The sequence below is a fragment of the Mobula birostris genome, chromosome 9 (genome assembly GCF_030028105.1).
Source record: "Mobula birostris isolate sMobBir1 chromosome 9, sMobBir1.hap1, whole genome shotgun sequence".
In the NCBI taxonomy this organism is placed as follows: Eukaryota; Metazoa; Chordata; class Chondrichthyes; order Myliobatiformes; family Myliobatidae; genus Mobula; species Mobula birostris.
This window is the reverse complement of record NC_092378.1, coordinates 32,957,307-32,982,873: the sequence shown is the minus strand read 5'-3', so window position 1 is coordinate 32,982,873 and position 25,567 is coordinate 32,957,307. Positions and strand designations below refer to the sequence as shown.

General features: G+C 42.9%; 1 protein-coding gene across 1 annotated transcript in view; it reads right to left on the bottom strand.

The window, feature by feature from the left end:
• cacna2d4a (calcium channel, voltage-dependent, alpha 2/delta subunit 4a) overlaps positions 1-25,567 on the bottom strand; it is a 359,181-nt gene that overhangs the window by 66,001 nt on the left and 267,613 nt on the right. Inside the window, exons 29-33 of the mRNA XM_072269300.1 lie at positions 19,660-19,730; positions 9,047-9,122; positions 7,012-7,064; positions 3,665-3,720; positions 291-408 (exon numbers count right to left, since the gene is read on the bottom strand). Coding sequence (XP_072125401.1) covers positions 291-408; positions 3,665-3,720; positions 7,012-7,064; positions 9,047-9,122; positions 19,660-19,730 — 374 coding nt within the window. The remainder of the gene's footprint in view (positions 1-290; positions 409-3,664; positions 3,721-7,011; positions 7,065-9,046; positions 9,123-19,659; positions 19,731-25,567) is intronic.

Here is a 25,567-nt window from a genome sequence, read left to right as displayed (position 1 = left end):
TCAAACAGTAGAGCAGACTAGATAGACCTAAAGACCTAATTCTACTTCTTGGCCTTATGGTTTTAATGTGCCTTTGGTATAATTTCCAGGCAATTTTGCTGTAGTGTGAATCACAGAAGTGAAAGAACTAATATATTGGCAGCAGGGGAAATAGAAGAGAACTAAAGATTTTGTATGTTATTTTTCAAATAATCTAATATCATCGTATATTCGTAAGTGTCTATTCTATTTTTGCTTGTGCCATATTAAGCTGCAGTCCAAGTACACAAGATAATAAAAAACATTCTTACTTCTGACAGTCACCACATTCAATAAATCCATTGGTTTCTTTGATCGTGGGATCATACACAAATGCAGGGTACTCCGTGTTGCAGGGCTGAAAGACATCCACTTTCCGATGCTTTTGACCTGTGATAGTTAAAGCAGCATAAACTACCAGATGAAATTACGATCAAGATATTTTAAAAGTCAAATGTGGTAGGAAATTCAGAGGAACCAATGTTTACCGTCATTCATAGGTGTGTTTGGACAATGAGTATTATCAGCAGTTCATAGATCAAATATTAATGGATGAGGCAGAATTGAGGAGTTCAGTAATGGACAAAGGAGAGGGTGGGGAAAGGGAACATTAGGGATTATGGACCTAACTTTAGACTCAGTTGCAGTGCTGGCAAAGTAGTTGGTGAACTGGAGATGTGGTGGGGCAATTAGATAGAAGTGGGAGGAGTGAGGATCATGGGTCAGTAGCGAAGGAAAGTTCTTAACCCTGCAGGAAACTGTTGTATTCTATCTCCACAAATGGTATTATAAACACACTTTGTGGATCTGGCTCTTATCTTCTCCTTTCACAAGCTGAATTTCACTAAATTTGGGAAACTAAGCTTTTGCATGCTAAAGCGAACCAGCTCACGCCCCATGACATTCAAAGGCATTACCATTACTGAATCCTCACTATCACTATCCCAGGCTTACTGCTGGCCATAAATCGCAATGGAGAGGCCATATACTCAGTGTGGCTACATGAGCAGGTTAGATGTTATAAATCCTGTGGCAAATAATTCACCTAACTCCACAAAGCCTGTTCACCATCTCAGGAGTGTGATGGAATATTCTCCACTTGCTTGGATGAGTGTAGTTTCAACAACACACAAGAAGCTCAAGACCACGCAGGACATGACAACACTCTTCTTGATGGGCACTCCATCAACTACCTTTCATTCACTCCACCATTAATGCGCAGTAGCATTAGTTTGTATCACCTACAGGATGTACTGCAGCAACTCACTAAGACTCCTTAGACAACACCTTCCAAACCTGCGACATCTACCAGTTAGAAGGACAAGGCCAGCAAAAGATTAGTACACTACCAGAAGTTGCTTCCACGCCACACAACATTCTGATCTTGAAATATTGCAGGTTCCTTCATCGTTGCTGATTCACAACCCTGGAGCTCTCCCTGACAGCATTGTGGGTATATCCACATTCAATACTGCAGCAACTCAGCATCACATTATGGGCATGGGCAACTAAATGTTGATTCAGTCTACAAAGCCCTTATCCCATGAATGAATTAAAATGGCAACATTCTTAAAAGCTTTTTCTAATTAACTAATTAATTCAGTGGTATGCCCCTCTACCTGGCTCCCTAAAAACTCAATGACTTCAAAAATGAGAGGGTTGGAATTAGATCTCAGCATTGTAAAATGTTTACTCTTCATGTTCCTTTCCTTGTGATTTAATGTTCTCTCAATATAACATAAAGTCAAGAGTCTTAGAGATTAATGGCACAGGATCAGGACCTGTGACCTGCCATGTCTATGCCAATCTTTCTGGCTGGCAACGCTACTTGCATCCTCCTACATTAGGTCCTGATCCTTCATGCCCTGCCTATCTATTTAAGTACCTGCCCAAGTGGCTTTTCAAGCAGTCATTACATCCGATTCCACCACTTCCTCTGGCAGTTAGTTTCAGATATCAACCACTCTCAGTGTAACAAAAAAGATTCCCCTCAAATTCCATTTAACACTTCTTCCTATGGCCTTAAATCAATGCTGTTATTGTTAGTGACAGGGATATGGAATTAGATTCTGATGACCATATCTATGCCTCTTATATTTCAGGTCAGCCCTCAGCCTCCTTCATTCTAGGACAAATAAGCACAGTCCGTCATATATGGTGAATATCCTCTGTTCTCTCTTCAACAGAATCATATCCTTCCTGTAGTGTGGCAATCAGAACTGCATACACTAACTGAATTGGGGGACTACCCATTGTTTGTAAAGTTGCAATATAACGTCCCAACTATTACTTTCATTGCGTTGATCTCTGAATTTAATCATCCTCTATGCCTTTTTCTCCACCATATCTACCTGTTTTGCCACATTCAGAAAGCAATGGATTCGAATCATAGGTCCCTCTGTTCAAGAACATCCTTAAGTGCCTAACCATTTATAGTTTATGTCATGACTTCCAAAAATGACTTCCCAGAATGCATCGCGCCAGGCTTGTCTGAATTAACTTCAGCTGCCCAACTTTACATCTGATTTATATGATGTTGTAGCTTTAGATGACTTTCCTCACTATCCACACCATCAAAAGATGGTTAAATAAATAAATTGGATGCAACAAGTAGCAGAGATTGATAAGACATAATTGAATCATTGTTATTCTCTTGTAGAAGCACATTATGTCTTTAGCACAATAATAATTATGCATTCCACATGCATGTAATCTAAATTGAATTTGATTGATTTCTAAATGAGAAAAGCATGATTAGTTATTGTAATGAACTATGGATGCAGATGACATTGGAGAGGTTACAAGTACAATCACTTACCAAAATGGAACACTGACTTGGCTGGTCACATGGCATGTTGAAAAGGGAATGCAACAATTCATATGATGATCACAGTCACATGATGAGTAGCAAAAGAGATGATAATGATTCATGGAGGAAGTGGATGAAAGAACCAGAGACAACAGAATTAGAGTTAGAATGATAAAATGTCGGCCAGTCAGAAACCTGAAGAAGGATTATGTACATGTAGGCACATCCAGTAACTGCTGTTCTACCTGAATATAAATGAGCTAATCCAATTTATGTCCCAGCATATTCATTAGTAATGCTTGAGTCTGTTTATGCTTCAGTATTGTTAGCTTTTTTGATCTTTTTCTAGAAATATGTTAAATAGCAAATATTGAACATTGAGATTTGGTTCCAGTTTTCTGTGATTCCTATCTTCCTTGAAAACTGTGCTATTAAATCTATTTCATTCTGTCCTTTTTCTCTTTTTGCGGGGTTCTTTTACTTTAGTAACCTCCTTTAGACAGAATTGAGAACATTTTAATCGTCAGCATCTTCACATTTTCAGAAATGTTTCTTTGACAATTGATGGGATCGTTTTACTGTATGTTGTGCTTGGAATTCTGACAAAGGCTTGATGATTGCTAAATGATTAAAAAGGCTTTCATTGGCATCTTAAAAAATAAATTAGATGAACAAAAGAACCATAATATTGGTAACAGTCTGGCTGCTGCAATTACAAATACCAAGAGCATTGAAAATGCAGCAGGTTCCTAAGAGCTCAGTAAGTTACAATGTTTACAAAGATAGAGTACAGAAAATGGTTTTATAACCTCATAGAAACAAACAACTTTTACTTACCATTTACTACGTCATCTACATTCCACAGGCTACAAAGCTGGAATTCAACCAAAAATCTGTAAAATTTAAAGAGATATCAGTGATCTAGAGAAGATGTCTCACAAATAACCAGCAACCTTAAGTTAAAATGCCAGTACTCAACGGACAATTTCCACTGCATCTCAACGAAAACCAACAATGCATGCTTGATAGAAATAATATTAAGGTTCTGGGCTTTTTTTTAAAGCAAACACAATGTCCCTTTATTTAGTTTGACAGAATCTGCCCATTTCTTATAAGAGCCAACAAGCAGTTTCATTTTCTGGGATTGCATATCACACACAACCTCTCATGGTCCCAGAACACATCCTACACAGTCAAGAAAACTCAGCAATGCTTCTACTTTCTGAGGAAGCTGAAGAGAGCTGGACTTTGCACATCCATACTGACGTCATTCTACAGATGTGCAGTTGAGAGCATCCTGACAAGCTACATCAGTGCTTGGTATGGAAACTGCATTGTGGTGGACAGAAAGACTCTACAACGGGTAGTCAAAACTACCCAATGCATCACTGGCTCCAGCCTACTCACCATCAGAGGTATAGATTCAGAAAGGTGCAGGAAAAGGAAGAATCCCACCTACCCTGCTCATGGACTGTTTGTCCTACTCCCATCAGGGAGGAACTACCTAGTATCCATGCCAGGACCACCAAACTCAACAAACAGTTACAGTACTTTCTCCAAGCAGTAAGGCTGATCAACACCTCCACCACAACTTCATTATTTCCTGTCAGTCACCTTGTGTACAGCCTACTGTCACTTTATGGACATAGCAGTCAATCTATGTATAAAAGCTAGCTATGTATTTATTTTTATTGCATTTATTATGTAGGGCTCTCAGTATACTAGATGGACTGTTAACTGCTAATCCCTTATTACCAAAATGGCTTCTCTGAAGTGTTATATTAAAATGGCTTCTCGCAATGTTAACTGCTGAGCAAGGGGTTCTCTGTAACTGCAATGTTTGGGTTATACAGGGAGATAATGGAAATTGTATTCATTTGTTAGCCAACGGAAGTCATGTTCTGTTATCTTGTATATGTGTGCTGAGTTGAGGAGCGTGGGCTTTTTGGGAGGTGAGCAGGGAGGACGAACATGTGAGGAGCGGACAGCAGTTCCAGGGCGGCGGACACAGGACCTCGGGAGTTTGGAGGGTGGCCGGAGTCTTGGAAGGACGTGCGGAGGGAATCGGAGGCGTGAGCTCCAACGTATTAAAATCCTATGTGCACAGGACTGATAAGTTACTTATGAGGCACCTATTTTTTTTTGTAGTTATTTCTACTAACCCATCACCAAAAATTTGTTATAAAGTATATTCTCGCACTTAGAATATTGTTTCATATTTGTGTTGTGGCTGATCATTGGGCAACTCACACCTTATCCGCACCAAAGCACTTGCATTGTTTGGCGGGGTCGACGGCTATTCACCCAAGGCAACGGTGGATCAGTGGGGCAAAGACCGTTACAATTATTATTATTGTGTTTATCTTAATGCATTTTTTGTGCTGCATGAGATCTGGAGTAACATTTATTTTGTTCTCTTTTACACTTATGCACTGGAAAATGGCAATAAACAATCTTGAATCTTGCATCTTGAATCTACACAATTTTTTTCTGAAACTATGTTCCAGTGATTCACTTGTCTGCATGTATGTAAGAATGGTAAGTCTTTTACTTAAAGAGAAAATATTTCATGGTCATGGGCCATTACTCAAGCAACCTTCTACTGATCCACCTTTACATCTTCCCGTATTCACCATTTTGAAAATTGCTGCAAATGGGTTAGCTTTGTTCCATTTATTTTTGGGCAAAATTTTAGAGTCATGGGCGAATTTCCAACTGCAATTCCTTGTTGTCTTCCACAAGTGTACTTATGGTAGCCAGTAATTCCCAAACATTCAGAGCACTTGCTTGAAACAGGTATTATCTGCTTTGAAGAAGCAATTGGTATTCTAATCCTCATCTCCATTAACCATAAATGGGGAGGAAAGCTGTGAGATAGGATCGACTACAACTCTGACTCAAAGGAATAATCAGAGATGAAAAAACTTCATTTTACTCATATTTATGTGCATCTTAGGAATGGCTACTGTCTTCAGACAATACCATAAGCACCACCAGCCCAGATCTCATTTCACTAACATGGACTTAACTACAGATATTGTGCTTATCTTTTCACTTCAATATCTGTATACATTTTTATATTAGAAATGTGGGCAACATTGGAAACTAATTGGTTACTGTCCATCCTCAATTGACCTGGAGGTATTTTTGGTGCGGAAATAGATTTACATGTGGGCTACACTGAATTAGGATGGTATTTTTTTTCCCTCCTCTTCCTTTTAAAACCTGCTCATCTTACTCCATTATTTTTTTTATTCAGAGGCACAGCACAGAAACAGGCCCTTCCAGTCCAATAAACCCACAGCACTCAATTACACCCATGTGCCCAATTAACCTACTAACCTGGAGCACCACAGGGAAAACGTACAAACTCCTTACAGACAGTGGCAGGAATTGACCTGGCTCGCTGGCACTGTAATAGCATTACATTAGCTACTATGCTACCTTGCCACCCATACTGTAAGCTTATGGGCTGATTAGTGACAGGATAAACAAAATACTTCTAAATAACAGCCCGAAGTTCCTTAACAGTATGTAGTCTGATGATCAAGTGCCACAATAGCACCTCTGTTATTTTTATTTTTGGACAAAATAAGTGGGTATCAGCTTCCAGGTGTAATAACTTATGCCTGACCTGCAACACAGCACTTGGCTTGTTCTGCACACGTAAGATGGAGTGCCATTTCCTGTGCTGTAATGCAATCAACAAAGTGTAAACTTTCACAGGTCTGCTGGCCTTATTAAATATACCAGGAGCTTATTCAAGAACCTGCTGCACATCAAGTAGCATTTAATGCACTTGTTTTCTTACAAACATCTCTAAATAAGGAAGCTGCTATGTAAAGCAACAAAAATTTATACAGAACACCAGAATATTAATAAAATATTTGATAAAGTTTGGTAAACGGGCAGAAGAGAAATTGAAAGAAACATTTATTATTATACTCATTGTAGCATCAAATAAAACCAATATAATGCCATGCCTTACAGGGTTCACATTATAGTATGGCTACAGGTTCTGTTTACAAATTACAAATGTTTGACAAACAATTCATGAAAACAGGGTCCCTTTTCAATCTGTGGAGATTGTTTAATATCTTAATAAAATTGAGTGCATAACAGACATAGCCAGTTCTGAAAGTCATTCCACACCCACATTTAGTTCTAGTATATTGTGTACGTACATGAATAAGTTGTTCAGGAACCATTTCAGAGCAGCAAGAAAAATGTATAAGGGCTGAAGAGAGAACCAAAGAAAAAATTAGATTGCTACTGAACAATTTTATCTATCTGCAAAATTGCTTTAAATATAAAAGTATTGTAAATAAATGATGGAGGAAGTATGAATGAATCTGTTATAATTATAGAGCAAAATCTGCTGAGAAGTCCCTTAACAGATCCGGAGGACTGGAAAATCGCAAATATCGCTCCACCTTTTAAGAAGGCAGTCATAAAACAGGAAATTATGGGCCAGTTAGTCTGACTTCAGTGGCTGGGAAGATATTGGAGTCCAAATTAAGGATGAAGTTTCAGGGTACAAGGAGGCACATAATAAAATAGGCCAAAGTCAGCATGGTTTCTTTCAGGGGAAATCTTGTCTGACAATTCTGTTCGAATTCTTTGAGGAAATAACTGGCAGAATAGACAAAGGAGAGTCAGTGGATGTTGTTTACTTGGATTTCAGAACATGCTGCACATGAGGCTGCTAAACAAGATCGGAGCCCATGGTATTACAGGAAGGATAGAAGATTGGCTGGCTGACAGGAGGCAAAGAGTGGAAAGAAGACTCGCTTTTTCTGGTTGGCTGCTGGTGACTAGTGATATTCCGCAAGGATCGGTGTTGGGACCGCTTCTTTTCACATTGTATGTCAGTAATCTGGGTGATGGTATTGATAGCTTTGTGACCAAGTTTGCAGATGCTCATGAAGTTTGTGATAACCTCCACACAACAAAATATTGTTGAAAGAAATTTCATGTCTTCACTGGATAGGCCATGATGAACTGCACAGCATTTGTTAGACCTGCAGGAACTCACAGAAGGATTGTATCCTGATGTTCTCTGACTGAGCCACTGTCATTTGGGGATTACACTCAGTGGCCACTTTATTAGGTATACCTGTACCCCCACCCCCCCACCCCACTTGCTAATGTAGACAATCTTGTGGCAGCAACTCAATGCATAAAAGCATGAAGACAAGGTCAATAGGTTCAGTTGCTATTCAGACCAACATCAGAATGGTGAGAAATGTGATCTAAGTGACTTTGACCATGAAATGATTGTTGGTGCCAGACAGAGTGATTTGAGTACCTCAGAAGCTGTTAATCTCCTGGGTTTTTCCACAGCGGTCTCTAGAGTTTACAGAGAATGGTGCAAAAAAATCCAGTGAGCAGCTGTTGTGTGGGCAAAAACACCTTGTTAATCAGAGAGGTCAGAGGAGAATGGCTAGACTGGTTCACACGGACAGGAAGGTGACAGCTAAATAACGCATCTCTGAATGCACAACAAATCTTGAAGTGGATGGGTACAATGGCAGAAGAGCACACTGGGTTCCACTCCTGTACCTAATAAAGTGGCCACTGAGTGGATATTGTTGATTCTCCTGCATCCTTCTTTGGCACCATGAATGTCTGGTCCGGTGGTATCAGGAATGAAGAATTCTGTCCATAGTCCTACTATCACAATGCCTTCTTTTTGCGGCATAGGGTAAATGACAAAACAGTTGCTGTTGGAATGAATTATTCACTGACTGTGTGGGATGCTGTCTACACTGCTACCCAAATTGTTGTAAACAGAGAGACAGGTTATTTAAAGTGGCAGGGATTTTTCAACATAAAACTGTTATTTATAGAGCCTTTCCTGTCCTGCCCAGAATATATCATACTGTTTTACAGCCAACTGGATACTTTTGAATTGCAGTTGCAATGCAGGAAACATAGCAACCAAATTGCTCACAACAAACTGCTAATAACATGATAATGGTCAGATAATCTGTTGCAGTAATGACGATTGAAATTTAAATACTGTACTGGATTACCTCTGGAACTCAAAATCAGAAAGAGCCTCGGTTTAACATCTCATGTGAAAGAAAACACTTCTGACATTAACCTTCAGAACTGCATTGTAGTGTCAGTCAGCATTTTACGCTTAAACTTCAGAAACAAATAAATGATTCTGGAATAAACAATTTCTGATGAATTTGAGATTACTTGCATACTCACACTAAGCATTGGCTCCGATCCACTGTGGTGGTTGGTATGTGCTTTGCACATAGCTTGATAATCGTAAAGTTTCACCCTATGATAAGGACAGGTTTAGTTATTAACTTACAGTCTAACAACCAAACCAACTGTTAATTTTGTTTACATTTCCAGTGAAATTTAGAATATTATAAATTCTCTGATTGGAACATTGAGATAATTTCCAAATTGATGTGGCACTATAAAATTTATTAATATTTTACATCATTTTGTATTCATTATTTTATTTTTTGTTTGGAACTGTCAGTCTTATGACAGAAAAGAAAAACCTATCTGACATCTGAGATAATTGGCTATGCAAAACTGCTGACAGCTGGCTGAGAGTGAAGCATGTTTAGGCAAAATTTGTGACAAATTTCAGTAAAGCTTGTGAGATAATACCCACAGCAGATCGCACTTAAACCTGTCTGGCTGGTATTTGTAGCAGATAGTAGGAAAGTCATCTGTCCAAATCACTCTGTCAACATAGCCTAAAAACATGCCATTATAAACAATTATGACCATTGTAGTCTCACAATAAATCAATACAGAATAGGAGAAAGTCATAAATATAAAAGACAAATGATGAGTAAAACAAAAATAATAAGAAATGCTGCTCACTTCCATTCTCTGACTATCATTATTCTTAAATATTCTTTAGGAACGAGTAGATGTGTGGGCTTTGATGCTAAGGAAAACCTAACAGCATTCACCAGTTGGCAATAATTGTTGTACATTTAAAGCTCTAAATGTCAGTTGCCTCTCTCAATGCTCTGACTCAGATATCAATGTAATTTCCAGTTTGATGTGGCAGGATAAAGTTTACTAATATTTTACATTATTTTGTATTCATTATTTTATTTTTTTGTTTGGAACTCTCTGTCTGGGACTTCTGACAGAAAAGGAAACAGAAACCTCTCTGCCCACCCACCACGGGTGACAGATGTCACCTTCCATTTCTGTCATAACTTCAACAGAACTGAGGGGAGTAAGATTGGGCTGGTGAAGTTGTTGGAGAGGGGGAACAGTCTGAATTGAATTGTCCACTCAGTCTTGGGTTTAACCTGAAAAATCAGCTGAATTCATTTGGCATCCTAGGATTCCAGGCCTTCAAAATATGACGTAATTTATAATAAGATTTATGTTATTTTTAAGTACTTCAATTATTTTACTTTTTAAAAAATGCATCAGAACATAAGGGACAACTAAAAATATGTAAAATCTCTCCTCAGTTTCTGTTTCTGCCAAAGATATTGTCTAGGGACAAAACGTTTTCACATTAGAACCTGTCTAGCTTGTGCCCTGATCTCACTTCTTGTAGTATGGATGTGAAGGAACTGTACGATGGCCTCCATTTGTGGCCAAGGAAGTAGGTTAGGTTTTGCAGGACCAGCCTACAAGTAAAAGTGAGAGAAAGATGCAAGTACAAGGCTCACACAGGAGCAAAGTTGAATGTAAGCCCCTAAACTAGAGATAAAGAAGAGTAAGTTAGAGACAGTAATTGGTCAACGTTATGAAAAAGGAGTCTTTGAGTACTAACAACAACTGGAAGTGGAGGAACAGGGGAGGGTAGCTTAGTAAAACAGTTTGTGTAGGTAAAAGAAATCAAGATAGTTTACTGCGGTTCTGCAAAAGTTAAATTTCTGGGCTCGGAATACTTTAGAGAGGTTGCACCAGAGAAAATTCCAAATCTTTCCTAGTTGAAATGCTTTTCAAGCATTACAGAGAGGTACTATAAATGTGCCAGAGGATCAAAGAAACTGGCACAAATGAGCAGATTTATTAAGAATGCTGTGCTAGGCTTCAGTACAGCCACTTGTTCTGTCCCTACCCTTTCAGCAAGTTATTATTTGAGAGCTCTCAGATTCAGTGAAACTCCTTTCTCATTGTTGTAATGTGAGCATTATAAAAATAAGTTAATACTTGTTGTTTGTTACATACACCTGTTAGGGTGCATTCTCCAGATACCTTATAAGGTAAGCGTAGCCTTCAGCCAGGAGCAGATGTCATCAGGTGGTTCCCAACCTTCACAGAGTGTTTCGACCCTTAACCACGACACTCTCCAGTTGGTGGGCTGGCAGTGGTGGCCAAATCACTGCCCATCTGCTCCTGGCTTCCAGCTTCCCTCCTCTCGCCTACTCCAAATCCAACAAGAGGCTTGTTCTGCCTCTTCCCCCAATCTATGAGCTGCTTGTTTTTTGCTCTTTTCGTCCAGGCCCAGATCTGACAACAACCGTCATGCTGATTTGGCTGGGAAACCTCTGCAGCCGATCTCCACAGGGAACAACCATGCCTGCCATCCCTTGTCTTTACACTCCTGCAGGAAGGGCTGGTACTTCAAGGCCTTCCTCTAGTGGGCCTCTTCCCATCCCTCCTCCCACGGCACAGTCAGCTCAACCAGAATTATTTTCCTGTTTTCAGTTGACCACAGTACAATGTCCGGGCGTAGGGTTGTGTGCACCACATCCGGAAACTGCAGCCTCCTTCCCACATCAATTCTCATCTCCCAGGACCTGGCCGTTAGCAACAGATTGGGCTTTGGTTGTTTGGTTACAAAAGGGCTGGCTCCTTTCCGTGATGGCCTTCCTCAAATCTGTGCCAGCTGTCCTCTTCTTGCATCTCTCCCACTCTAGTGTGACAGCAAGAGCCAGAAGCACCTTATCATGGCGCCACCTATACCGTCCTTGAGTTAGAGCTGTTTTACACTCGGACAGTATATGAGCCAGCAGTTTTTGACCACAGAGCTTACAGTTCGGGTCCTCTCTCATCCCCCGTGTGTACAGATGTAATGGCGAAGGAAGGGTGTCATACACGGATTGCAAGAGGAAGGAAATAGGGAAGGGCTCCAGTCTCCATAACTCTGCCCATGAGATCTTGTGCTTGGGCAGATCCCATTTTGTCCGGGCACCCTGGGACCCTTGTTCCACTGCCTTTGTCATCCGCTTCTCTTCCTCACGGATCCGTACTTCTGCCTGTACCATATCTCACCTGTTCCTTATGCTTGCGTTTCCCCACTGCTGGAAGTGAACTGAGCCGAGGCCTTGCCGCCCGATGCAGGGGTTGCTGATGATATCTCGCAGTTTCGGAGAACACACTGCCTGCTCCACAGCTGCGTTGGCTGCCCACTTGCGCCCAGATCTGGACGTAACACCTGCTTGCTTTACCAAGACATCATTGGAATCTCTCAAGCTTAACAAGGCTCTGCATTTTGCCACCTTGAATTCCTCCACAACAGATGACAGGGGAAGCTGCAGTTGCCCAGAACGAATGTAGAGGCCCACTGAAGAGAAGGTTGGAGGAACTCCCAACCATCTCCACAGGTGCTTGTTGGTTTTCCTCTCGATGCCCTCTACGACAGTCATGGGGAACTCATAAAGTGTGAAGAGCCAGAGAAGCCTGGGCAGAATGCCGTATTGGTACAGCCAGGTCTTGAATTTATCGGGAAGTCCGGATTTGTCAATCTTCTTCAGCCATTCATCTGTCTGCTTCACAGCATTGGTGACATTGGCCCCATCTGTCAGTGACACATTAAACCACTTCCCCAAGCATTTTATCGGGTTACCTTCGATGGAAGGGATGACCTCACCCTGAACTTGGAGGCTAAACTTGCTAGTAATTTTGCCCTTTCTGCTCACCATACACCTGGACTTCTTGGCCTTGAAAGACATCCTCGCCCAAGTGGCTGCATTGTCTAGGTTTTCCAATACCCATCTTGCTTGGACATGTGACACAGTTGTTATAGTGATGTCATCCATGAATCCTCGTAGAGCCGGCTGAACAATGCCTAACTCCAGCGTCGGACCACGGGTTACATGTTCTGCTGATAATAGGAGGTTCATTCTCAAAATAAATAGGATGGGAGAGATGGTGCACCGTGTTGGAATCCCCTTCTGGAGGTCCTGCCAACTAGTTGTGAAATGGGCTGATGTAAATCTGAGTTTGAATCCTCCTAGGTAGCTGGTGATCATGATTCGAATAGTCACTGGGATGTAGTAGTGGTCGAGTCCTTCTAGGATGAGGTCATGTGGAATAGACCCGTAGGCGTTCATGAGGTCTAACCAGACAACTGTTAGGTCGCCTTTTTTCTGCTTGGCCTCATGGATCAAATGGCTAATCATTGAGGTGTGTTCCAGACACTCCGAAAAGCCTGGAATACCGCCTTTCTGGATGGATGTGTTGATATAGTGGTTCTGCGTCATGTAAGAAGTCAGCCTTCTTGCGAGCACAGAAAAGAAAATCTTACATTCCACATTCAGGAGAGAAATTGTCCTAAAGTGGGCAATTGAGGAAGAATCTCTGGGCCAATTTCCAACTTGATAGAATAGTACCTTGGCCCAGATCTTTCTCATGACCTTCCACAGCCTCCGAAGAAGCTTTGGGCATTTCTTATACTCCTTATAAGGTATGCTGCTTGGGCCTGGGGCAGCTGATGCTTTAGCTTTCCGGATGATGTCCTGGATTTCCTGCCATGTAGGCTCCTTCACATTCAGCTCAATTGATGGATTTTCCGGTCTACGCACAGCCCGATTGGTTCCTAGTCCCTGACCCCTCCGTGGGTCGCTGTGTGCCTCCTGCAGGAACTCCTCCACCTCTGGCTTCGAGCTGGATAGTAGACCAGATTTTTGTTGGCTGAGAAGAGTCCTGGTGAAGCTGAATGGATCTCTCACAAACTGTGCTCACCTCTTCTCTTTCTTCCTTCTTTACTGTCGCAGATGTTCCGCCCTCCGGAGTTTGCACAGCTTTTCCCGCAGCATACTGGTTAAGTCCTTGATACCTTCTTTTTCGGCCGGTGAGCTGGTTCTAAACCTCTTGCTGAGCGTCTTTAATTCGCCTCTCAAGCGATGAACATCCCTTTCCCTCCTATTTGGTTGCCGCGGTAACTCCAGCTGGCTTTTCCACTCCATTGGGCCAAATCGTTCCTTAGCTAGATTGTACGCTATGGCTGTGAGTGAGTCGATCTTTCTGTGTACTGGACCTGCTAAGGCAACTTCCAGGATGCCGTCTAGATCATCATCGAACTGCATCCAGGCAATGTTGTCTGATGATCTAGGCCATTTGATCCTGTCTTTCCTTGACGAATGGATTGGGGTAGCCGAAGAGGAACTCACTAGGTCTGTTGTCCGGTGCTAAGGCGACTTAAGTGCGGAGAGATCTTCAGCTCTATGGGGTGCTTCCTGGCTGGAATTCTCCTTCGTCTCACTGGACACTAAGTCCGTGCGCTGCACTTGGGTCACCATTGATCCACATCTAGACCTGCTCTGGTGTATCTTGAGCCCTCTGATGTTTTTGCAGACTTTCCCACAATGACACCTTACCGCAAATTCCTCTCCAGTCAGTGTTGTTTGCCTTAGCTTCCTCGTAGTCATGTTTCCTGTCCTGGCTGTTGCTGGTATGACCGTCCCATTAAGTCTCTCATCCTCCCCCCCCTCCCCCCCTCTCGGGAGACTCTGGGGGTATTGCTCTTTGTGTTCAATCATAGCTTGAGTGGTGCCCTCTTGCGAGTGCTGCCCACAAGGTTGCTAGCCTTGTGAGCCCGTGCCAGTCTTTCCTGGAGGGCAGCTGTCTCTCCAGCATCACCAACCTTCCTCGGTTGCCATCCAATCTTTCCTGGAAGCCACTGGTACAAAGCAGAGATTACTTGTTACATAATGGTAATACAGCAATACTCCTGCTCGGGGAAGCTGTTTTGTAAAGAGAGGCTGGTTCCGGGGTTGAGGGGATTTACTTCTCTTTTTCCTCCAGTGTGCATGTGTATAGTTTCTCTGCCATGTAGTACGGTTCAGTGAAAGCCTCTGTATGTAAGTATTGGTTTTGCCGTCCCAGGTAAAGTCGTTCTTTCGGCATGAAGTTTTCGAGTGGTCCTTTTTCAAAGTAGAAGTGACCACATATTTTTGGTGACGGTGTGAACTGGTTTTTTTTTGGACTTGTCGTCCTGTTTCATTTTTTGTTGCTAGCTTTATCTAGGCTACAGTGTGCTAGCTAGTTAGGCGGTGACGTATGAGCAGCAGTGCCGAGGAGGAGCAGCGCGGGGTCGAGAGGCAAAGGGCGCCGGTGTCTGAACAGGAGCTGCGTGGGGTCGAGGAGCCTCGTGTTCAGATGGCTATGGCTGGGACTATCGGTGAATTTGTGGAGGGGAATGAGGACTGGCCGGAGCATGAGGAAAGGTTGGGACACTTTTTCTGTGCTAATGGAATTACTGAGGAGGCTAAGAAGCACTCTATTCTCCTGAGTGCATGTGGTGCAAAGGAACTTAGCCACACCGCAGAAACCGGGGGAAATTCCATATGATGAACTGGTCAAGCTCGTGGGGAACCACCACAATCCGAAACCTTCTGTGATAGTCCAACGGTTTAAGTTTCACAGCCATTTCAGGAAGCCAGGTCAGTCCGTGGCCAATTTTGTGGCCGAGCTTTGACACCTGTCGGAGCAGTGTGATTTCGGGGCAGTGTTGGAAAACATGCTCTGTGATAGATTGGTATGCGGCATTAATAATGACGGCATACAACGCTGCCTGATGGGGGAAACCCCACCGTTGACTTTCAAGGAAGCCCTAGAGATTTCCCAAGGCATGGAGATGGCTGCTAATAATGCCAAGGATATCCAGAGAGGACATGGGGGGGTCACAGTTGGCGGCAGTGCACCAAGTCAAGAGGGAGACTGGCAAACAGGCAAAGCGGGTGGAATGTTTCCGATGTGGAGGGATGCACTATGCAAATGATTGCAAATTCAAAGACACTGTCTGCCATGCTTGTAGCAAAAAGGGACATTTAGCTAAAAAGTGCAGAAGTTCAAAGGGTAAGGTTAAGCCTGGGCAGGGGAAAGCTCAACAGGCTCAGGCAGCCACACACCTTCTAGAAGAAGCAGACGAAGAGGCAGCGTGTGCCTACAATATGTTTGGAGTGGAAACAGATGAGGTACCACCTGAACCATATTATGCCACAGTCACTGTCAGGGGAAAGGACTTTAAGTTTGAGATTGATTCAGGGGCTATGGCATCAGTCATTAGTGAGGAGACCTACAGGAGGACATGGGGGTCTAACCTGCCTCCCATTAGACCACCAAAGCTCAAACTCAGGACCTATACGGGGCAGCCCATACCTCATTTAGGGGTGTTATATGTGGACATCTCAGCCGGGGGTCAGAAGGCTGAAGCCAGACTAGTGATAGCTAAGGGCAGGGGGCCCAGTCTTTTGGGCCGCGATTGGCTTTGCAAAATCCGGCTCAGCTGGCATGAAATTAAGTATGCATACACGACAGAGGGCATTCTGCAGCGGTACAGTGACGTTTTCAGGGATGAGTGAGGAATACTGAAGGGCATGGCAGTGAAACTCCATGTCGACCCTGAGGCTACACCACGTTTTTTTAAGCCCAGGTCGGTGCCCTATGCCATGAAAGGCAAAGTCGAGGAGGAGCTGGAACGTTTACTGGGGCATCATTGAGCCCATCCAGTTTTCAAGGTGGGTGGCTCCCATTGTTCCAGTTTTGAAGGCAGACAAAACGGTGAGGATATGTGAGGATTATAAGCTTACGGTGAATCAGGTCTCTAGGCTGGAGGAGTACCCATTGCCACGGGTGGATGACGTGTTTGCGACCCTGTCAGGGGGTAAGCCGTTCACAAAGCTGGACATGAGCCACGCCTACCAACAGCTGCTGCTCGACGAGGATTCAAAGGAGTACGTCACAATTAACATGCACAAGGGATTATTCAAGTACAATTGCCTGGTGTTTGGAGTGGCGTCCAGCCCTGCCATTTTCCAAAGGACAATGGACACTTTGCTGCAGGGGATTCCGCACGTAGCAGTGTACCTTGATGATATTTTGATCACAGGGGCTATGGAGGTGGAGCATCTGACTAACTTAGAACAAGTGCTGAAGAGGCTCTCAGACGCAGGGCTGCGGTTGAAACACGGAAAATGTGTGTTCCTGGCATCGAGTGTGACTTACCTGGGACACAAGATCACAGCTGAGGGGCCCTGCCCAGTGGAAGACAAAGTGAGAGCTATTAAGGAGGCCCCAAGCCCCAAGACTGTCACTGAACTCAGATCATTTTTGGGCATGGTGAATTATGATGGCAAGTTTCTTCCTGACCGCTCAAGGGTTTTGACCCCACTGTATAAGCTGCTTCACAGTGACACTAAGTGGCAGTGGGGTGAAGAGCAGGAGAAAGCTTTCAAGGAAGTGAAAGAACTCCTCCACTCAGCGAAGCTGCTTGTTCACTATGACCCAGATAAGGAGATCACCCTTGCATGCAATGCCTCGCCCTATGGAGTCGGGGCAGTTCTCTCGCATGTAATGGAGGACCGTTCAGAGAAGTCTGTTGGTTTTGCTTCACGTACTCTGACAGCTGCTGAGAAGGGATATTCACAGCTAGTCAAAGGAGGTCTGACCATTGTTTTCGCAGTCAAACGCTTTCATCAGTACCTTTATGGACGCGTATTTACAATTTATACAGACCATAAACCACTGATGAGCCTGTTCAGTGAGACCAGATGCATCCCACCGCTAGCCTCAGCCAGGATACAGCGTTGGGTTCTCACATTGTCAGCCTACCGGTACACTATAGTGTACAGAGTGGGTGGGGATAATGCAAATGCCGATGCACTGAGTCGACTACCTTTACCGGAAACACCTGCTTCTACATATGTGCCTCCAGACACTGTGTTTTCATTGGAGAGGCTGTCAGAGACACCTGTAAAGGTGACCCAGATCAAGCAGTGGACAGAGAGGGACCCAGTCCTGTCCCAAGTCAAGACTTTCCTTTTACAAGGTTGGCCCAGAGTCGTGGAAGGAGAGGAACTCAGGCCTTATGCCAAACGCAAGACAGAACTCAGTCTGCAGGATGGCTGCATTTCCTGGGGGCCAAGGGTCATCGTGCCTCCCCTGGCCGTCCACAGATTGTGGAGGAAATTCATGAGACTCATCCAGGTGTGTCTCGAATGAAAAGCCTTGCAAGATCCTACGTCTGATGCTCAAGAATGGATCAGGATCTGGAGAGCAAGGTAAAATCATGCATATAATGTCAGACCAATCAGAACATAACATCACCAGCTCCTTTGCACCCATGGGAGTGGCCAGACCACCCCTGGTCTAAACTACATTTGTACTTTGCTGGCCCCTTTATGGGGCAGATGTTTCTTGTAATGGTGAATGCGCATTCCAAGTGGATAGAAACGCACATCATGAGCAACATCACAGTCCCCTCAACCATAGACAAACTCAAGCAAGTGTTTGCAGTCCACGGGTTGCCTGACACTCTGGTCACTGATAATGGCCCGACATTCACCAGTGAGTTCATACAGCAGAATGGCATTCATAACATTCGGACAGCCCCTTTCCACCCAGCCTCAAATGGCTTGGCTGAGCGGGCTGTTCAGACAGTGAAGGAAGGTCTGAAGTGGATGACAGGGGATTCTCATAGTACTCGACTTTCATGTTTCCTGTTTAAATACTGCCTTACGCCACAGACTACGACTGCCCACACTCCAGCAGAGATGCTGATGGGGCGTAGGCCCAAGTCAAGATTGGACCTGCTGCGCCCGGACATGAAGGCGAAAGTGGAGAGAAAGCAGGAAAAGCAAAAGGAGGGACATGATCAACATACGCGAGAGAGACAGTTAAAACCGGATGACAATGTCTATGTGAGGAACTTCAGCGGTAACAACAATCAGCAATGGCTAACTGGGGTTATTCTTAAGCAGAGTGGTCCAGTCTCCTATGTTGTTAAGCTGACTGACGGATGTGTTTTCCACAGACATCACGACCATGTGCGCCTGCGTCATGATGCAGGTTCAGAGGCAGACAGTTCCACGGATTTTCCAATGGTGAGACAGACTACAGTGGGAGCATGTCCGCCAGTGACTTTGCCAGAGGGAGAGACGCTGGCAGATGGGTCTGGGTCCCCTGAAGAGGATGGACATTCTCACACGGACACACAGACCCCTCTCATGTCCCCAACACCAGATCCACCCAAAACACCCTCACCAGTGGTGCCTGCTAGGTCACCAGGGGTAGTGCGCAGATCACAGCGCACTCATAAACCTCTTGACAGACTGAATCTTTGACTGGACAGTTTTTTTTGTTAGACTGAATGTTGAATCTGCCACGTTTCTCAGGTGTTTTGTATTGGTAAACTGTTGCTGAGACACTAGTATAAGTTTCAGGGGTATGCAAGCAAATGACACCACCGTTTTTGTTTCCCAGTTCTTCTTTTCACATTTGGGGTATGTTGGAATTTAAAGGGGGATAAGTGTTGTAATGTGAGCATTATAAAAATAAGTTAATACTAATTAGGATAATGGTAATATAGCAATACTCTCGCTAGCAGAAGCTGCTTTGTAAAGAAAGGTTGGTTCTGGGATTGAAAAAACTTCAGTTTTTCCTCCGGTGTGCATGTGTATAGTTTCTCTGCCATGTAGTATGGTTCAGTGAAAGCCTCTGTATGTAAATATTGGTTTTGCCGTCCCAGATAAAGTCATTGTTTCGGCATGAAGTTGTCGAGTGGTCCGTTTTCAAAGTAGAAGTTACCACACCCACCAGGTACATATCTAAATCTAAATCTCAATCACTGCAACAAAGATTAGAAAACAATATCTTACTCATTGAACATTCCCATGTTTACCAGTTGTGTCATTATTGATCCATCCACTTCTCCCAGGAACTTTCCTGTCTGAATGTGAAAGGAAAGAAATTAGAAAATTATGAAATTAACTAATCTGCTGCTAAAATCCTCATCCTTCCAATCATTATCCCAAAACTTGGTTATTTCAATCGACTCCTGTCTTCATCCTTCATTACAGCCTTGTAAATCTGAGGTTATACAAAACTCTGCTGCTTATATCTCCTAACTTACACTCATCATCCTGTGTGTACTGAGTTGCACAGGCTCCTTGCTAAGTAAGTCTTCAGATTTACATTCTGGTTGTTGTGATCAAATCCCTTCATAATCTTGTCCATTTTGTAATCCCCTCTAACTCTTTGAGATACATATTGAACTCAAAAAGTTTTGAAGTTTCAAAGTACATTTAATATCAGAGCAACACACACAAAATGCTGGAGGAACTCAACAGGCCAGGTGGCAAACATTTCGGGCCAAAACGTTGACTGTACTCTTTTCCATTGATGCTGCCTGGCCTGCTGAGTTCCTCCTGAAGTTTGTGTCTGTTGCTTGGATTTCCAGCATCTACAGATTTTCTCTTGTTTGTGATTTAATATCAATGTATACAGTGTACATCCTGAAATTTGTCCTCTTCACAGCCATCCATGAAACAAAGAAATCCCACAGAACGATAGCAACATCAAAGCTCCAAAGTCTCCCTTACTCCCCCCCAGCACAAGCATGGACTGTCCCCCCCACCCCCAGCCATGCCAGAAAAAGCACTGACACCCCCTCCACCCATTCCCTCCCCCTCCATGCAAGCAGCAGCGAAGCACCAAAGAGTCTATTAAACTACAGTTCGCAAACCAGCACTTCAGTATTTCAGACGGGCTCTCTCTCTCTCCAGCGACAACGAGGGTGGAGACCAGCAACTCACTGTTCTCATGTCATAATCTTCCGCGCCGCTTCTCCAAGGCCCCCATGTCGAGGACCAACAGGCTCTCTCTCTCCATCGAAGGAGAGAGAGCAACAAGGGGATCGTTTGAGTATAGGGGCCTCATCACTGCTGAATTTAAATGCTCAATTATTGGCAGCTATACCTTAACTACGAAGGTCCTAAATTATGGAGCTCTCCCCTAATACCTTCCCATCTTTTTACCTTTTTCTTTGATTCTTTGAGCCACTCCTTAAAACCTACTTGCCCGTACAAAAATCTGGTCTGATATTTATTTATATGGCATACAGTATATCAAATTCTGTTTAATGACATTTCAGTGGAATACCTTGTGATATTTTGCTACGAGTATGAAATAGATTTAAACTGTTTAACTAATTGGAACAGGCCCATCAGCCCATCATGACTGTGCTGACCATGAAGTCAAACTCCATCTACCTTCACATGGTCCTTATCCCTCTATTCCTTGTCTATTTCACGCGCTGCCTCAGTCTCTCTTCAAGATTCAAGATTCAAGATTGTTTAATGTCATTTCTGGTACACAAAATGTAAAGGAGAACGAAAGAATAATTTCTCTGGATCCAATGCACCACAAAATAAAAGCACAGTAATAATAAAAAACACCATAAATATAAATACACAGATAGCTTATATACATAGATTGATTCTATGTCCATAAAGTGACACTAGGCACCGGAGTGCCTGTACATAAGGTGACTCTGACAGGAAATAATAAAGTACTGGTTGGGGGGGTGGTGGTGTGGTGGTTTGGTGGTGTTGGTTAGTGGATGGGGATGTTGATCAGCCTTACTGTTTAGGGAAAGTAATTATTTTTAAGTTTGATTGTTGTCGCTTGTCCATCTTGTTGGTTGTAGTCTTTCATTGATTCTTTTATGTTTCTTGGAGTTAATGAGCACGCCCGCAAGAAAAAAAATCTCAGGGTTGTATATGGTGATATATATGTACTTCGATAATAAATTTACTTTGAATTTTGAACTTTGTTGGTCCTGGGATGGATGCTACTTAGCCTCCTCCCTGATGGGAGTGGGACAAAGAGTACATTAGCAGGGTGGGTGGTATCCTTCATGATGTTACTGGCCTTTTTGTAGCACATTTTGTATACATGTCCTTGATGGTGGGTAGGTGGTGCCAGTGATGCATTGGGCAGTTTTAACTACCTTTTGTGGAGCTTCCCTGTCCGCTACTTTGCAGTTTCTGTACCACGTAGTGATGTAGCATGTTAGGATACTCTCTACTATGCATTTGTAGAAGGATGTGAGCAGAGATGTGCCTAGTCCAGCTTTCAGTATCCCCTTCTGCAAATGGATCCTTGACTTCCTCACTGGGAGGCCACAGTCTGTGCAGATCAGAAATAACATTTCCTGCTCACTGACAATCAACACTGGTGCACTGGCACCCCTCAAGGGTGCGTGCCTGATCCACTGCTCTACTCTCTCCACACCCACCGCTGTGTGGCTAGGCACAGCTCAACAGCTCCAGTGCCATCTATAAATTTGCCAGTGACACAACAGCTGTTGGCCCCTAAACTAGAGATAAAGAGGAGTGAGTTAGAGATAGCAGTTGGTCAATGTTATGAAAAAGGAGTCTTTGAGTACAATATAATGATGCAATTACAAAGGAGGCATGGCAGTGGGTATATTTTCATTAGGAGTTTGAGGAGAATTAGTATGTCACCAAAGACACTTGGAAATTTCTACAGATGTACTGTAGAGAGAATTCTAACTGGTTGCATCACTATCTGGTATGGAGGGGCAACTGCCCAGGCTCCAAAAAAGTTGCAGAAAGTTGTAAACTCAGCCAGTTCCATCATAGTCACTAGTCTCTCCAGCATTGAGGATACCTTCAAAAGGCAATGCCTCAAAAAGGTGGGATCCTTAACTGAGGACCTCCATCACCCAGGACATGTCCTCTTCTCATTGCTACCATCAAGGAGGAGGTGCAGGAACCTGAAGACACATATTCAACATTTCAGGAACAGCTTCTTTCCCTTTACCATCAGATTTCTGAATGGACAATGAACCTATGAGCACCAGCTCAGTACTTTTTTCTCACTTTTCACACTGCTTATTTAATGTAACTTTCATTTTTTATACATACTTCTTACTGTAATTTATTGCAATCTACTGCTGCAGCAAAACTACAACTTTCATGACATATGCCAGTGATATCAAATCTGATTCCGACTCTCTTCAGCTGCCTCAGAAAGTAGAGGCATTGGCAAACTTTTCAGATTGTATAGAATGTGTTCCGGAAGCGTGAGCGGTTGTGACTGATGTGTGCTCCCAGGAATGTGAGATGTTGCTATCATATCTGCTTCCACCACCTCCGCTGCCAGTAAGTTTTCGGACAGATTTCTTTCCGACTATCAGTCTCTTCTGTGCGCCTCATAACCTTATGTTCCTCCATCAGGTTGCCCCTCAGCCAGTAATATCACAGCCTGAAAGCATGTACCATTAGACTTAAAAATGGCTTCTACCCCGCTGCTATAAGACTACTGCATGGTTCCCTAGTAAGATAAGACAGACTATTGACTTCACAATCTACCTTGTTATGTTATTGTACCTTATTATCTACCTGCACAGTACTTGCTTGGCATTCATTTGTTGTTTTATCTACAGTTGTTGCTATCTCATTGCACTGTGTAATGGTCTGATCTGTATGAACAAAATGCAAGATGAGCTTTTCACTGTATCTGGATAGATGTGACAAATAATACACTAATTTCAATTCCAATTTCGACCACGTTGATTGACATCATGATTCATATGCTCCACCTGTCTCCAGTGGATATTGAGTTTATGCACTTTAATCTATTCACTGAGAGGGTGTTCGGCATGCTTCATATTAGAACTTGAACTGGGAACAGCTGGTATAGCATTTCACACCCGTCCTACCATTCAAAAAAACCGTGCCCAGCCCTGGTCTCCATCCGCATTTCTGGCTGATTGCCATATCCTTTGATTCCCTTCCTCTAAAATCTTTCCACCTCTGCCTTGAAAGCATGAAAAAACCCTCTAGAGATCCTGAGGTTATGATGAGAAGTGTTGAGAGTTAAATAATGCCCTAGTGTAATTAGTATCATTTCATTTAGCACAATTTAAATTAAACATATGACTGGGTATGTTACTAAATTAAGGGTCTGGAATAAAGAACTGAAGGAAATCAGTATTGGTAAAGAAATAGTCTCCATGAAATTAGTGGAGTTGAAGTCTGGCAAATCCCAGGGGCCTAATCTACATCTCAGAGTACTAAAGGAAGTTCCAAAGAAATAGTGGACATATTGATGGTCATCTTTCAAAATTCTTAAGACTCTGAATCAGTTCCTACAGGTTTGAGGCTGCAACATCATCTCATTATTTAAAAATGGAGGAAAGGAGAAAACTGGAAATGAGTTTAATGTTGATAGTGGGGAAAATACTGGCTCTTCAGCCTACCAAGTCTGCATTGACAATCAGCTATTAACAGTACTCTTACTGTTTTTATTCCCATTTTTTATTCTCCCCACAGGTTCCACCACTCCCCTATAGTCTCGGACCAATTGTCTAGTGACTAATTAAGTTACCATTTGCATCTTGTGATGTAGGAAGAATCCAGGACATCTGGAGGAAACCCCCAGGGTTACAGGGAGAGCATGCAGACTCCTAACAGACAGCACCACAGGTGAGGATTGTACTGGGTTGCTGAAGCTGTGAGACAGTAGCCCCTCCCCCTGGTTGTGTTTTATTGCAGTTCTTGAAAAGCATTAATAGGATTATGTCACTTGCAAACTTTACATACAGTTATGAAGTTACATTTAGTTCCTATGTCCGAAACGTTCCAGGGAGGTGGGAGGAATGTACAATATGATGTGAAGAGAGTGCAAAGAAACTCCAATGTAATTTAGACAAGTTGACTGATTGGGCAAATACATGGCAGATGTAGTTTAACATGAATAAATGTGAGATTATCCACTTCAGTTCTATAGACAAAAGGTGAGATTATTATCTGAATGGTGATAGATTGGGTTAAGGGAAGGTGCAACAAAATCTTGGTGTCCTTGTACTGTATACCAATCTCTGAAAGCAAGGTGGAGCAAGCACTTAGGAAGGCAAATATTACAAGGGCATTCAATGCAGATGGATTTGAATACAGGAACATGGAAGTCTTAGTGTCTTTCTACAGTCCATCTGGAGCTTTGTGTGTAGTTTTGGCTTTGTTATCCGAGGAAAGATATGCTTGCCATGAAGGGAGTACAATGAAGATTTAGCAGGCTGGTTGCTGGGATGGCAGGATATTATATGAAATGCTACTGCCAACCCCAATGAAAATCAACTCTTCTGAAAATCTGGACTGGTCCCAGCCTTACCCCATCCCCACCCTTCCTTCATCTCCATGCCTCTGGAATCACATTGATTTTGTCAAATCATATTACGGCTCTCAAGTGTTTTGATATCATTTCCATGAGCATTTTGCCAACACCAGATGTCAGATTAGCTGATTTGTAGTTTCTCATTTTCTTCTGTCTCTCCTTTCTTAAACGGTGCATTTAAGAAATGTGCACATGTGCTGTGGACAAGTTTGGAAGCTTCAGGGAGTTTCAGCACCAAAAGTTGGTCAGCATAACTTTGCACCACTTTAAATTTACCATGGGATCTTTTTGGTATAATTGTATTGAATTTCAGCATAACTTTGCACCACTTTAAATTTACTGTGGGACATTTTTGGTATAATTGTATTGAATTAGAATTACTACTACAGAATTATATGTACGTACATAATAGGAATATTTTTAGTGTGGTGGGATGCAAGGAAGAATTACAGACTTGGCTGTTAATAACACATTTGGGAATGAGACTACATGTTCAGTGCTGTTACTGCATTGCTTTTGAAAGAATTATCAGGCATAAATGAAGGCTTTGACTGAAGAAGCTACTAATTCTGTGCAATTGCAGTT